Source organism: Haematobia irritans, chromosome 1 (assembly GCF_050003625.1).
Source record: "Haematobia irritans isolate KBUSLIRL chromosome 1, ASM5000362v1, whole genome shotgun sequence".
Classification (NCBI taxonomy): domain Eukaryota; kingdom Metazoa; phylum Arthropoda; class Insecta; order Diptera; family Muscidae; genus Haematobia; species Haematobia irritans.
Genome location: NC_134397.1, coordinates 75405802 through 75422275, shown reverse-complemented (window position 1 = coordinate 75422275; position 16474 = coordinate 75405802). Strand labels below are relative to the sequence as shown.

Here is a 16474-nt window from a genome sequence, read left to right as displayed (position 1 = left end):
ATGTGTAAGCTAGTTTTAGGGGCATATAGCTTTAGATTACTGGCGGACCTGGAAAACGTTAACTTAAGCAGTCTGCTAATGCTTTTGGAACAATCTGGTTGGTTCAACAGAAGAAAATAATATAAGAAAATAAGAGCCTGAAACTTAATCGGGCTGCCATTTTAACCTTAACCTAACCTAGGTTAGGTTAGGTGGCAGCCCGATGTATCAGGCTCACTTAGACTATTCAGTCCATTGTGATACCACATTGGTGAACTTCTCTCTTATCACTGAGTGCTGCCCGATTCCATGTTAAGCTCAATGACAAGGGACCTCCTTTTTATAGCCGAGTCCGAACGGCGTTCCACATTGCAGTGAAACCACTTAGAGAAGTTTTGAAACCCTCAGAAATGTCACCAGCATTACTGAGGTGAGATAATCCACCGCTGAAAAACTTTTTGGTGTTCGGTCGAAGCAGGAATCGAACCCACGACCTTGTGTATGCAAGGCGGGCATGCTAACCATTGCACCACGGTGGCTCCCTAACCTAGGTTAGGTTAGGTTAGTGATTATAATATAAGCCTAAAAATTTTTAATAAATATTATTTATTTCTTTTTTTGATTTGGGGTTTTTGTAATTTCTTTCAATTAGTCATTCACAATAATCATATATTGTGAATTAATTTGGCAAAATATCCACAATACAGCAATAGTACCGAAATTTGTAACATAGATCAATTAACACAGGCAGTGTCAGTTCTACAAAAACATCATTTGTGGACCCTAAAAGTCAATTAAATTAATTTCCGGTCACATCGGATGTATTCACATTTTTGTCTATATAAGTCAAAAATTTATTAGGAAATGTTCAGACATTTTCTTAAGCCGTTATCTTAATACCCAGCTGTCACGAACATTTTTGTCAATCAAAGTTGGAAACCCATGTCTGACATGAAATTGTCCATTAATTCACAATAGCAATATGTGGTGGTCAAAGGCACTTCGCGGAAAAGCTTTCATATATTTCTTCATTGATCATTAATTCACAATAGCAATTCAAAAAGTTTAGATACTCTTCGCAAAACAGCTTTCTTATATTTCTACACAGATCAATCCAAAGTCCACATAACGTAGAAAAATGTAGGATTTGATTTTAATCAGCTTTAATTTTCATTTTTGATAAAACAACATTTTCTCTAATCACAATAGCTCTTTATTGCGAATGATTTTTATGAAAACTGGACAGAAATATTGTGAATTGAAACAGTCTTGCTTTGTCCATATCTTGCAGAAAAATATTTTAAGGATTACATTTTTTTCTGTTCTGATTTTTTGGTTTTGCTAACAGCTTGTAATAAAACTCTATTGTGGATGTGTTTAACACAAATTAGGGGGATTTCCAAGAGACGCGTTGTTCTGGAGTGGTCACACAACCCATGTCTGACATGAAATTGGCCATTAATTCACAATAGTAATATGTAGAGGTCAGAGACACTTCGGGAAAAACTTTCTTATATTTCTTCATTGATCATTAATTCACAATAGCAATTATTGAAGTTTAGAGACTCTTCGCAAAACAGCTTTCTTATATTTCTATACAGATCAATCCAAAGGTGGGTGGACTATATGAATTCACAATGACAGTCTATTGTGATTATGGTTTTTTGCTTTTTTTGTTAGATAAACAATTTCCATTGTAAGGTGGGTATTTTAAATTAAAATTTTTATAAAATCTTGTCAAAGTTTGAGTGAAAAAATTTATAAGGAAATCCAACTTAGTGCCCACCTTAAGATTTACTTCGGCATTACATACATATTTCCTAAAACAAAGTTTGGGGGAAAAAACCACATTAATTTGGAATGAATGCAAGAAGGCATACACAAGCAGAATAATATTCGCATGTTTCCCATAAAAACAACTTGTGCGTTAAATATTGAGATCGCAATCATAAAATTGCTATGCTCTACCTTCCCTGTCGTTCTCTTCCACCATGAAACAGCTGGGCAATGTGGTACGCGTGTTTCATTTCACTAACTTTTGTTACAGTTTTTTAAAATTGATTTCAAACGTTTTATGACTTTTTCCCCCCGGCTGGTTGGGCTATGACAAGTGCTACAGGAGCAAATCACATTGGTGAAATGGTACTGGGTAATTCTGGTGCTTTTCATCTAACGCTATTTTGCAGAGGTCATTGCCATTGACTATATTTTGACTTGATTTTTTTTATGGTTGGCTGTGAAAATCAAAGCTCCCCTGGAATTGAATTTAAACGAATGAAGCAAAGTGATTTGTTTATTTTCATTTGTTTGGTTTTTTTTCTCTCTCTCTTTTCGAATCATTCATTCAATTGACCTATTCGCAGTTTAAATGTTTTGGATATATTTTTGAAATTAATTTGCCCATTTCTAGTCATTGTAGTTGATTTGTGTAGTTGTATGGCATAAAGTGAGGGAATCCATTAGATTGATTGAAATTTTACTACCGTTTTTTTTAAATTGAAAATACAAATTAAACATGAACACATTTTTAACTAAAATCTATATTGATTTAATTCCAGAAATTGTCAAATAATTCAAATATCCATAATTTTAATTTTACAAATAAAATTAAATTGAATTTGTTAGTTAGGTAATTTAAAGCACAATAACCTTTTTATAAAGTTCACAATGACTGCTAGCTTAGTATCAAGATACCAAAAACGATAGCAGCTTGCAGTAGTAATAGTTTGTGTGTTATTTGTATCGTATCTAGTGCGAAGGCGGATTTTTCTGGAACTGGCAATGCCAGGTTATTGTGAATAACTGGTGAAATAGTTAAGAAGTCGCCTGCTTCGACTTTAGTTTTTGCACTAGTACAGTTATATTTTTTCAAAAAAAATATTTTATATTTATGTTAGATTCTTGTTTTCTCCCAATATGTGCTAATTTTGTTTTATATTCCCTTGTAATTAAATTCAATAGACTATTTAAAAAAATCACTAGAACTAAAGCCTACTTTGCAGACTTTTTCACCCCTTTAAATTTAATACGAGTTTTTCACAATGCATTACTTTGATTAATCACTTTTGTCAGGTCATTCACATCGAATCGATATACTTTCGAAGATTTATATATAGTTTTGTAGGTTAAAATACATGTAAAAGTAAACAGCGACTAATTGAACAATTTATACGTTTAGTTTGATTTTGTTGTGAACTATCAATTTAAGGTAAATAAGCAAAGCATTAAATCTATATATGTATCACAATCCAACACACTTTCTATAATTGTTCCTAAATGTATTTGACGAAAACAAAAATCCAACGAAGCGAATCATTACACGGACAAAAATTTTAATTTTAAATTTGTTTTTTTTGGAGGGTAAAGAGGTATGTGTTATTATTTTGTATGAGTTAAAATTAACTTATATTACGTAATGTTTTTACTAGTGTAAGTACCATCGATGATAAATTTCCTGCAAATTGATGTTTATTTCAATCACAATAACATAATATTGTGAATTATGAAGACACTAGATATAACATTTATATGTTTTATCATGATCGTCAATACACTGTTCTTCTATCCCAAATCTCGTTGGCATCGCGAAGTTGAATTTTGATAACGTAAAATTTCCTCTACTCACAATAATTGTTTATTGTGAATAACTTGTACAAGAAAATGGAAGCAGACTTAATGAATTGAAATAATACGGACGAAGTTCACATAACGTAGAAAAATGTAGGATTTGATTTTAATCAGTTTTAATTTTAATTTTCGATAAAACAACATTTTCTCTAATCACAATAGCTCTTCATTGCGAATGATTTTAATGAAAACTGGACAGAATTAGAGTGAATTGCAATAGGACAGTCTTGCTTTGTCCATATCTTCGAAAAAAAAAATATTTTAAGGATTAAAGCACTCTATTGTGAATGTGTTTAACATGAATTAGGAAATTTTCGAAGTGAAGCGTTGTTCTGGAGTGGTCACACAATGATTGTATTCAATAGAAACAGTGCTGTTTTTCTTTTGAACTGTATAAATTGTTTAGGGCATAAAATATAGTTATATTGTTCCATTATGATTAACATAATATTGTTCCAATGATATTAACTTATGCAAATGTTATTCCTATTACCATTGGCCTCTTTCATTTTATTTTATTTAATGAGAGTGTAAAAATTTAATAAAAAACTATTAGTTGGTGTTACTACGTTAAATAAAAAAATATTTAACTATTTGAAAAAATCTTAATTCATTTCGTTTAATCTTATTGCATAAGCCATTCACAATGAATTGTTGTTGTGAAAATTTCGAACTGGCAACATTGGACAACAATTCGCACTGTGGGCTGTTATGGATAGAACACCAGTTCGGATTGCCTATTAAAAACTTGAATACAGTTTCAAAAGAAAAAAGGGCTATGTTCTCAATTCACAATAGCCACCTATTGTAAATAAATTCGTTTAAGTTTTCAATAAATTAGCAGTCAAATTTTAAGCATTGAAATTTTAAATGTGGACTACGTAGGCATTTATGAATTTTTGACATCAAATGCGTTTGTAAATCTGTTTTATATTTTAACTTCAGTCCGCCACGGTTAGATTTGTGAGTACTAGAAAATAGCCTTCATAGGTTATTGATATGTATGTATGAAATAACTATAATATATGTATAACGCAATGACCGTTTAAGATCTTAAAATTTTCAGTGTACTTTTCCCGATACGAGGAATTCATTAGCTCTAGATTTTTTTCTACATTCAAATGTAAATGGGAGGGTAGTATTTGGTATTGCAATTATACCCTACATTGTTCACAGATCTGGCTGTTTTATTGTAATTGCACCATACAACATCATGTAGTGTCTCAAATATGCATCCGCTATAGACTTGGCACAGTGGGTGACAAGTAGGTAATGACAGATACACCACATACCCCACACCATCACTCTAAGAATATTTTCGTATATTTATAATAAGAACGGTCGACAAAAGTATAACGTGTAGCTAGCCGCCTTACCATCTGAGGAGTCAAGACGCGTCGCATTAACGCAAGTGTGAAAGAAAGTGAAATTATTTCGAGCAGACACTTTCGACTAGGAAAAAAAGTGAATTTGTCTCATTTGAATTAGTAAAATGGGTATGAAGGCGGAATCGATATCCAAGCATCGGATACCAATTTCTCGTACACATGTCCGTGTTAAGGTGTTCCTTATGTTACGTCTTGGGAATTTTTTCGTTGATGTTTGTTTATTTTAAGTTGATTTAATTGTACATATTCTTGCAATTGTATATTTTCTTCCCTCCTCAAAAAGAAAACAAAAACGCAAAACCAAATTTTGGCAATAGCTCAAGCAAACCAATTTAAATTGAAAAATGTAACAAACGATAAAAAATGAATAGTGTCCCCGACAGTATTAAAAAAAATTAGTCGCCGACCATGTAAATATTTTTGTTGGACAATTGCAAAGTGGCGAAAAGTTTTCATCAATGATAAACTTTTTTTTACGATTTTTTTTTCGGGTTAAATCTTGACCATATGATTTGTGGGTAAATGCGAAATTACACAAGCAAATAATAGAAATATGTTTGTCATCTGCCACTTGTTATACATAATGAGATATTTTAATTAAAAACTTGCATTTTATTCTCTTCGTATTGCACAAACGCCACATGGGGTTTTCAGAGAACTCCCATGAGTATTCGATGTGGGTTCATCAAACATAAAGATTAATTGTACAACATTACAAGGCATTGAATATCTTTGAATTATTTTCCGTGAATGAGGACATCAGCACTATTCACCGTGAATGGGGTTTGGAAACCAGGGTTCTTATTTGTGCGAACTAATATGCCTGCCTATTTTTCCGTGCGAAAATTGCAGAGTTGCATTACTATCTGTTTAGAACAAAACTAAAAACAAATATTTCGCAGTTACTCATTGTAAACGTTTTTTTTATATGGAGTATAACAGTTTTTCGTGCGAAAACATGTAAATTCTGCTTTGTAAAATTTCCCATAACCCACTTACTACGACCAAATAAGTCAAACTGTCGACCACTTTTCGAATTAGAAATGATAAAAAATTAAAAACTGTTTTTTTCGGTATTTGACATTTCGATGAATTTTCCAGCTATCAGCTGATTTTGCAACGGCTGACATCAATGCAACGGCTGGCATCATGTTTTTACGCTAGCAGCGTTGGCTTGTTGATCGAATTGGGCCGACGTAAATTTATCGGTTCGGTAAAGGTTCAGAGAATGTAGCGGACCTATTATTGTCACTCAATTTTCGCCACCGGTAGCGGCGTCTTGATGTCTTGACCGACGACAAGAGGGTAAATTATCCATTATAAAAACAAATAAAAGTACCCGAGGCGCTATGATATTAGGGCTGTTTTCTTTTAGCACTGGATGCAACATATGTATGGGCTATCCAGAACATCGTTGCACTGGTGTTCTATCCAGAACATCTCATCAGTCGGTGTTGCCAGATTGCATTTTGATAAAGTGACGCATTTTAGATTCACAATAACAATTTATTGTGACCAATTTATCGCATAAAGTGGTACAGACTCACAAATAATCGCAGCAGTAAATATTTGTTACTATTTGGATATTTCGTACATTAAAAATATAAGATTTCTCTTGTTTTCTGTGATTGTTTTTAAACAGCTGATGACAGTGTTGTATTTTTTGGAGATGTCCTGGATAAACGAGTACGCTGTTTTCTTTTAGTCCGCGACCGCTTAGGGTATCCAGTGCTAAAAGAAAAGAGCCCTGTTATTTGTACAACTAATCTCAAAATTAAAATGTACATTTATTCATTATTCTTGAAAAATTATTAAACGAGTCGAATTTTGGCAGAAAATGAGATAATTGTGAAGCTTTTTTAAGATTTAAAAGAGTACATTTTCTAATTGACAGCTACATTTCATTCGAGATGAGGCGTCAACTAGTCACTAATAACCGTCGAAGCGACTCGGTGGCTTCATTCTCTGTAATAGTTTGTGGTAAAGTCGTTTCTGCAGCATGCATCACCGTAAAATAATATGTCAGCTTATTTTTTAGTGTGAAAATTTCAGAGTTTCTTCACTATGTGTTCGAAAAAGTTCAAAATAAATATTTGGCAAATATTTCGAGCGAACGTTTTTTGTTAAGAAAACGTTATTTTAGTACTAGACTTAAAGGACAATTACCTATTGAAAATTCTAATACATGTGTTCCATATTGTTGAAAGATCAGTTGTACAACCAATCGTACATTCTATTTATCTATACTCAGAACCGGAGAATGAAACGGCCGATTCACGCTGCCGATTTTAGCCGCCGCCAACCAGTTTTTGTCAGTCGAAGTTGCAGCCGAATATATCGACTCACCTCGACCCAATTAATCAAAAATATTGTTTTAACAGCCTGTTTCTGTATGTCGAACGAGCTCTATCGATCGACTGAAATGGAAACAAACAGCTGAATTTATAACCAAAAATCAGCTGTTTCAATGCATTTCAGTCGATCGATAGAGCTCGTTCGACATACAGAAACAGGCTGTAAATCAGCAACATTTATTATTACTTGTTGTATTTTTTTTATCAAAATGTTTAACTTTCCACCTGAAAATCGCCAATATCAAGTTGCTATAATAATATTGCAAAAATGTAGCTGAGAAAATTTGAATGAGATTGTAAAATTGGTTGCACAACTAATCTCATTACCATCCGGATAGGTTGGTTAGGTATAGTGGCAGCCCGATATTTCAGTCTCACTTAGACTACTTAGTTCATTGTGATACCACAGTTATCACTGAGTGCTGCCCGATTCTATGTTAAGTTCAATGACAAGGTATCTCCGTTTTATAGCCGAGTACGAACGGCCACCCACGATCATGTATATGTAGAAACATTTCTTTTAATGTGATTGAGCATAATGTTTTAAACATATAACAGCTGTTTGTTTGAACCACCCCTGTGAACCTCCCTCGTATTTAAAGTTCTTATATGTTGCAAACAAATCTTCATATATGAAGCACATTTGCATAATAAACGCATGTTTTTTTAAAAAAAAATTTACGTTTTTTATTTTTAAAATATTTTTAGACAATTTCTTTTTTATATTTTCATTTTTACGACATTCTCGGTGACGCGTACAAATATTTCCTTAATTAAGTACCCATCATTGTGAATTGTGCTCTTGTAATGTAAGAGTGATGATGGGTGTACTAATTTAATGTACCCATATTTATTTGCATATATTTATGAATTAAAATGTATATAAAAAGATTTTAGCAAATATTTATGTATTAATATTGGATATATTTTTCTTATTCGATGCTAATAATAGTATATCTCACATAATTAAATTTTCTTATTTATATAGCATTTGAAATATGTTATACGTTTTGCAATTTGTCATCAATTATTATTTATTTTGTCTATTAACAAGTGGTTTCATTAAGACAATTATTTTCGCACCAAACACTTGATTTTTAAATCGTATGCATTCGTTGGCATTTTAGTTTTGATTAATTTTATGGGCAAAAAAAAAAATCAAGTAAACGTTTCATATTGCCATTTTGTACATTTAAAATAGAAATTTTAGTATGTGAGTTGAGTAATTTTCAATTTGTTCGAAAAATCAATATACATAAATATTGAATATTAGCTACCATCATCTATGATCCGGTAGATATTTCATTAACCAACTCTATGCTAAAAACTTCAATGGGGGATTTAACCTCAATCGTTTTGAGAATCAACTAAGTCTTTCGTCGTAGATAGCTTAAATTTGTTATGTAAATTTTAAATCTTTATTAATTCCAAACGCTTAAAATAAAATATATGTATATATATAAATGTCAAATATGAAAAATTATTAATTAATTAGAAGATAAGACATAAACTAGAAATAATCTTTAAAATCAATTTACTTCATTATTATAGATTGTGATGAAAACAAAAACACAAGACAAATGCAAGAGAAAATATGTGCAACCCTGTTATCAGCTGTTTTAATCAAATCACCAATAGGCTTGTTTTCTTTTAGAACTGGATGCAATAATAGGTCTGTTTTCTTTTTGCACTGGATACCCTAAGCAGTCACGGACTAAAAGAAAACAGAGTACTCGTTTATCCAGGACATCTCCAAAAAATATGCAACACTGTCATCAGCTGTTTAAAAACAATCACAGAAAACAAGTAAAATCTTAAATTTTTAATGTATGAAATGCTCAAATAGTTATAAATATGTACTACTGCGATTGTTTATGACACAGTATCACTTTGAATTTCATGATATTCGCTTGATTAGTCACAATAAACTGCTATTGTGAATCTAAAAAGCGTCACTTTATCAAAATGCAATCTGGCAACACCGACTCGACTTGCACTGATGAGATGTTCTGGATAGAACACCAGTGCAACGATGTTCTGGATAGTCCATACAAATGCTGCATCCAGTGTTAAAAGAAAACAGCCCTAATAGTATTGGCTATCCAGAACATTGTTGTAGTGGTGTTCTATCCACAACATTTCATCAGTGCAAATGACATCAAGATTGCCAGATTGCATTTTGATAATCTGATGTATTCCATTCACAATAGCTAATTATTGTAATTATTTCCTCCAATCAATCATTTTCGATAAGTCTAAACATAAATTTTTCTTTTTGTATTAATGGCAATACCTTGTTTTATTTTATTATCTAATTTTCAACCATCTGTTGCCGAAGCAGAATCGCCCGCTATTTAATATTTATTTCAAAATTCTCTTTCTACATTGCAATACTTCCATGCAAAATAATCTTCACAATTTAACGACAAAAATTCATTCCAAATACAACCCTGACATCGCCTGCTGTCAACTGGATCATTTTCCATACAAAATGAATATTTAATAATAGTGTTGCCATATGCGTGGGCTTAATTAGCCACTTCAATTATCATAAAGCGTTTGTTTATATAGATAAATAATAAACCCTATAAAGGTGATTTTTAATGGTTCTTCTTCTTTGAATCTACGCCCAATTTTGGATAATAAATTGATGGGCTATTAATTTTACTAACATTCGAAAGCAAATGCATATCAAAACAAAACAAATGACTTGATACCGATTAAAAGCTACCATTTTCATTGACTAAAATTGCTTATTTGGATCCGGCTTGAGCATTTAACTTTGGTCTTTAAAAATCAATCATAGCTTTGTAAGTTGTTTTCAAAGCCGCCCTGTGCGTGAGCAAAGCATTTAGAGACCTTAAACTTGGATGTAATCATATAAGTATGTATATTAAACTGACAACTCATTTATCACAGACAAAAAGTAAAAAACAAAAACCAGAAACATGTTTCATTTTTGTGGATAATTTTAAGATAGTTGACATAGCTAAATAATTTATTGGCACAAGTTAAAATAATCCATTTACGTACAATATAAATGATTACTTTAAGAGTAGCATAACTAAAAAATGTAAGAAAATTAAATAAAATAGGTTACACATAACATCGTAATTTGTCTGTGTGTTTATGCTAGCCTTGGTTTGATGCCCCTATGGACTTTTATAGAATATATATTTCTGCATCTGGTATTATAAAGTCGATAACAGTAAATCTTAATGTCGAAAGGTCCCTTTAGATTATTGAACATAGTGTAAACATAGACCAGGGAAGGTATAGACAACGAAAGTGAATTCACAGCGCTGTAGTTTGTCTGCACACCGTAGATGGCTCTTTTTCGTCTGCAATTGAGTGATTTTTTAATTTGGCTTTAATTTGTTTTCTTATTTGTTTATGGTGTAAAATCTCATCCACATTACACTTCCAAAATCCATTTTACTCAGATTTCAAATGTCATTTCCCTTTTAAAAAAGGATTTCAAATCTACTTTTAGTAGATTTTGAGCCTAATGTGTATGGGCTATAATAAATTCGCTGGTAACCCTATTTAATTTCTGAAAAACATTTTGGTATTAAATTTAACAATGGCAATATGTTTGTTCTAACTGTTTCGGAGGACGTAATCAACTATAGGGCTGTTTTCTTTTAGTACTCGATACAATATTTGTATGAACTATCCGGAACATCTCATCAGTGCAACTCGCATCGGTACCGCCAGCTTCCAATTTGATAATGTGACTAATTATTCTTGATTCACAATAACAATTTATTGTGATTGATTTGTGGAATAGCATGAAATTAAAGTATCATAAACAAATAGAGAAGTAAATATTTATTGCTATTTGCGATTGCTTTTAAGCAGCTGATGTCAATGTTACAAATTTTTGGTCATGTCCTGGATAAACGAATACTCGCATTTAGTTCTTCGCGACCTTACGTTATATATCTCCAATACAATTTTTAGTCTCAATAGGTGTTTATTGTGAATAATTTATTCAATAAAAATTAGTCTCTGAAGAAAAATATATAACACTAACAGTTTTTTTCGGCTTCAATAACGAAAGTAATTGATACAATTAATTTTTTAATTGAGATGTCTTCAGTCACGAAAATAATAGTATTAATCACGGTTCTAATTGGGCATAAAAAAGTATTTGTTTAAAAACTTAATTTAACACAACACGAAGCGGACATCAATATAAACAAAGAGACAACAGCATTGGCGCAACATGTAAAAGAGACTGGACACATCATCGACTTTAAAAATGTCAGAGTACTAGACAGGGAAAAGAGAACAAATAAGAGGTATACACTCGAAAGCCTACGAATACAACAGATGATTGAGAGATCGATGAGCACAAAAGAAGACAAGGACAATACAAAAGCACAATATTCCATTGCAATAACTTAGAGAGTACAGTTCTGTGATAATAGTTTTTAAGTTTGATTATACACGTTTTACATTAGATTATTGATTTATTTATATTTTAATTGTCGTGAAGTCCAGTTTTTATATAAAATAAGTGAAATAATTGGGATGTAAGCAACAAAACATTTTAAGTCAAACTTAAAAAAATTAAATTCATATGTAAAGTTATTACTCCTTCAATAGACTTATCAATAAAAACCCTGTTGAAAAAGTCGGAAAAAAGGCCGACGAAATGTCCAGGAAATGATGAAATAAATTTGTTTTATTTGCATCTTCAAAAAATGTACCAAAAAATAGCCCATCACAAAGAATTAAAAACTTTTTTTAATTGGTATGATTAAAAATTTAATTTATGTCGATTACGGAAATAATACATTTTTTAATTGATTCTATCAAAAATGTAATTGATGTCGATTGAAGAAGACAAGGACAATACAAAAGCACAATATTCCATTGCAATAACTTAGAGAGTACAGTTCTGTGATAATAGTTTTTAAGTTTGATTATACACGTTTTACATTAGATTATTGATTTATTTATATTTTAATTGTCGTAAAGTCCAGTTTTTATATAAAATAAGTGAAATAATTGGGATGTAAGGAACAACAAATTGTAAGTCAAAGTTAAAAAATCCAGAAAAAAATTAAACTCATATATAAAGTTATTACTCCTTCAATAGATTTATCAATAAAAACCCTGTTGAAAACGTCGGAAAAAAGCCGACGAAACGTCCAGGAAATTATGAAATAAATTTGTTTTATTTGCATCTTCAATTAATTTTTTAATTGATACGATTAAAAATTTAATTTATGTTGATTGCGGAAATACTTAATCAGTTAGTTTTTCAATTGATTCAATTAATTATTTATTTAATCCAATTTTCAAGTAACCTTTTAATTAGATCAGTTAAACAATTAATTGAATTTTGCTAGCGACATCGATTAAATTTTTTAATTTTTTTTTTTTTTTTTTTTTATTTATTGTTACTTTATAACGTTATAAATTTACAAATTTCATAGTATGGCCTCAGCGCCTTAAGGCATTGTAGAGGCTCGTTGGCAACATATAATATAATCTTAGATTTTTAAATTTTCATTCATTACATTAACTTAAAAAAAAAAACTCGAGGTTGGAACTAAAATTATATTAGGAGTTCATCGATGTTTGTTTTCAAAAATTCCTTTATTCTCACTTTAAAAACAGAGATACTTGAAGCAGACTTGATTTCACTGGGCAAACTATTAAATCTTAAACTGCCAGAATATTCAATTCTTTGTTTAGTTGTTTCACTTCTGCATAAAACCACATTTAGCATATTATTATTACGAGTGTTTATGTTGTGACTATTGGACAAGAACGAAATTGTATGATGTCCTATTTTATGCAAACATTTGTATACATATAACAATAGTTGAAGGTTATAAGTTCCGTGAATTGGTAAAATAAGAGGGAAAACATCTTTATACAGGGCAAGCGTAGGGTATCCTATAGGCAAATTTGCCACTGCTTTTAATGCCTTATTCTGCATTCTTTGCAGAGTCCTTAACTCCGCACTCTTCCTGTGCGCATAAATTATAGCCAAATAGCTACAATGGCTTTGAATCAGAGCCTGGTAAATCAAAAGTTTAGTCCTTTGGTCAAATCTATTCCTAAATTTTCGCAAAATTCCTACAGCTGGGGCAATTTTGGATTTCACATACCGTATATGTTGATCCCAGGCTAGATTACTTTGTAATTGCAATCCTAAATATTTCAGTGAACCTGTCTCCTTTAATTCCTTCCCATCAACATTTATTCTAAACGTGTCACTAAATCGAAACCGTGGCCTGAAACGTATTAATTTTGTCTTGCAAGCATTTATGAAAAGTCTGTTAAGACGAAAAATTGTCAATTGGAACAATTATTTGTTTAAAACAACCCTGAAAATTTTCACTCATTTTCTTAACTAAGTTTGTGTTTTAATTAAAAAATTATTAAAAAATATTAAAAAATTGTTGTATCAATTAAGTTTTTAATTAGAGACGTCATATTTTCACATTTCACTTGATTATTGTGATTGGTTTTTGAAACAGCTGATGTCAGTGTTGTGCATAGTTGTTTTTACAGACATGACGGTCCCATTATCCCATTCAATTAATTAAATTACGTAACATTTTTATGATTTTATTTTGGATTAAGTCTTTCTGGAAATAACTGAGTTATATGTGTCATGTTTTTGTGGTGTAATTAAGCCAACATATCATCATGTATTTTTACGACAAAATGTTCCGAAAGGAATACCTGTCCATTTCATAAAACAATATTTTTTCTACATCTTAATATTGGGGGCATTATCTCTTAATCCTTTTAACCACAATTTACTCCACTCAATAACATAAAAAGAGTAAATCCCCCCAATATTTATGATTAATTTTAACCGGTTCTTTTGTTAATTGACTCTTCCTTTTTTTTTTGTTGCTCTCGTTACAGCTCATTTCAATCGAACGACCTTCGCCGCTGGAATAAGATGAGAAAACTTTACGGTTTAATGGTAAAACCAAAACACAGTGTGATCACTTTCTAAAAGTCCAATCAAATCGAAAGAAAAACAAAAACACAGCAAAAAAACAAAAACAAACTAAACCAAGCCGGAGGGAATCTCAATAGCGGTAGCTACCGCCGTTCAACGGTCACGCACTTACATCAAATGTACCGTAAAAAAATGAAAAGGACTGTTAAATTTGGAAAATGCATTATCAAAGAGGAAGACGAAGATGAAAATCATAAACGATGTTTCAAACTCGCTATCCGTGATAATGTAACCAAGGTGATGTACAAAAGATATGCGTACAATATGGTAACCTAAATGCAGGCGGTCCACGATAGAGCGATGATTGTATGAACAAAGTGAATAAAAAAAAAATACGAGTCAATTTAAACGGAAAAAGTGTAAAGTGTAATTGTGATTAAGGCATAATTCAATTGAATTAAATACAATAACGAATAAAAATTAAATTAAAACGGCCAAGAAAAAATAACGACAAGTTTATGATACGAAAACAAGTTCGATTTTTAAAATTATTAAAAATGTTGCCAATTCAATTACCTAGAGGCAGTGAATAAAAGAACAAAACAACAAAAACAAAAATAAAAACCACTCTAAAAGAGACCAAGGAGACCAAAAAGCAACAGGTAGAAGCAAAGCAAAAGTCTACAGTGTTGCTAGATACGCCTCTTCTTGGAACAGTACAATTAACACACTGCTGGAGTGTTCTAGGGGCGTAAAACTTTCAACTCAACGCCATCAATTAGCCTAGAGCAAAATTAGCAGCCTCGGCAATTGCCACGACATCAGCGTAAACGCCGCCAAAATTACCCTCGCAATTAACAAATACCAATGCGAAGAAATCTGCGTTTAGATTGGAGGGCCCTGGCACTGTTGGGTGCCCTCCTTGCGATCATAATCGATTGGCCGTGCGTTATGTACGCGATGCCAGTGGCAGCACCAGCGGGCACCTTATATGTAATTAAAAACGATAAACTCTTGAATATGAATCGTTACGAATATGACCCCGACGATCATGTTCGTCACATTGCAAAAATGGACGAATTTAAACCGGAGGCGGCGCTAAAGGAAAATTCTTCAAATTTTCCCTCAAACCCAACCACCAGTGATTTACAAATAGAACAACGACGAACGACAACAAATTTAACAGAGCAGCTAATGGGCACTTCCGTTTCCCCAAACGAAACGAATGTAATGCCACAAAAACGACAATCAATGACGAAGTTTGATAAGCAGGAGGTTAACGAGAATCTAAATAGTATTAGTCGACAAATAGAAAACGATAAAATTTCTAAGACAGTAGCAGTGGAAGATGAAGCAGGTGGTCTTTTGAAAGAACCTGAAATAAACTCACCCGAAGTAGAAGAAGATCTACAGGATGACGACAACGACGAAGAAGAAGAAGAATTATCATCGAAAAATACTCATATCATGAACTCAGATGTCACAGAAGAAGCAGAGCTATCATCTAGCACTCTTATACCATCATTCCCATCTAGCCCAGTAAGTCTCACCACCGATCAGCCTAGTTCGACTACGGAATCATCAAGCGATATACAATCCACTTTAATACCCACCACAGTCATAGATGAAGATAATGATGCTTCTGGCCCTAGCACCAAAGAAAGTAGCCGGATGGTAGAAAATCCCAATATACGTTCCACATTTCAATTTTCATCATCACATCATTTGGCCATATTATCGCGTACTGAACGTAGTATACGTTCATCAGCATCATCATCGTCATCAATGTATTCCACAATGAATACAAAAAATATTAGTTATGGAAATGTGGACCATGGTTCATCGAATCATGGTGGTGGTGGCGGTGGTGGTCCTATGGGCAGTGCTGGCATTGTGAGACGTTCATCCGATATGAGTGGCCAGAAAACCAAAAGACTGAATAATTCTAGAAATCTACATTATAAAAATAACCTGGATCGTAATGAACGATCAACGGTGTCCCATCTTTCGGGACCATCGCGTAAAATTCAAATGTACATAAAAAATCGTTTCCTGCAACTGATGCCCGATGGTACGGTCAATGGAACGTCCGATGATCAAAGTGAATACAGTAAGTACCTAAAATTGTTTTTTTATTTATCTCCAAATATCTGAAATTCTAGTCAAGTGTTTAATGGCTAACGGTAACA

The 16474-nt window shown here is 32.2% G+C and overlaps 1 protein-coding gene across 1 annotated transcript in view; it reads left to right on the top strand.

Moving 5' to 3' along the window:
- Positions 1-16474, top strand: part of bnl (fibroblast growth factor branchless) — a 302142-nt gene that overhangs the window by 34629 nt on the left and 251039 nt on the right. The window contains exon 2 of the mRNA XM_075290776.1: positions 14246-16395. Coding sequence (XP_075146891.1) covers positions 15153-16395 — 1243 coding nt within the window. The 5' untranslated portion in view covers positions 14246-15152. The remainder of the gene's footprint in view (positions 1-14245; positions 16396-16474) is intronic.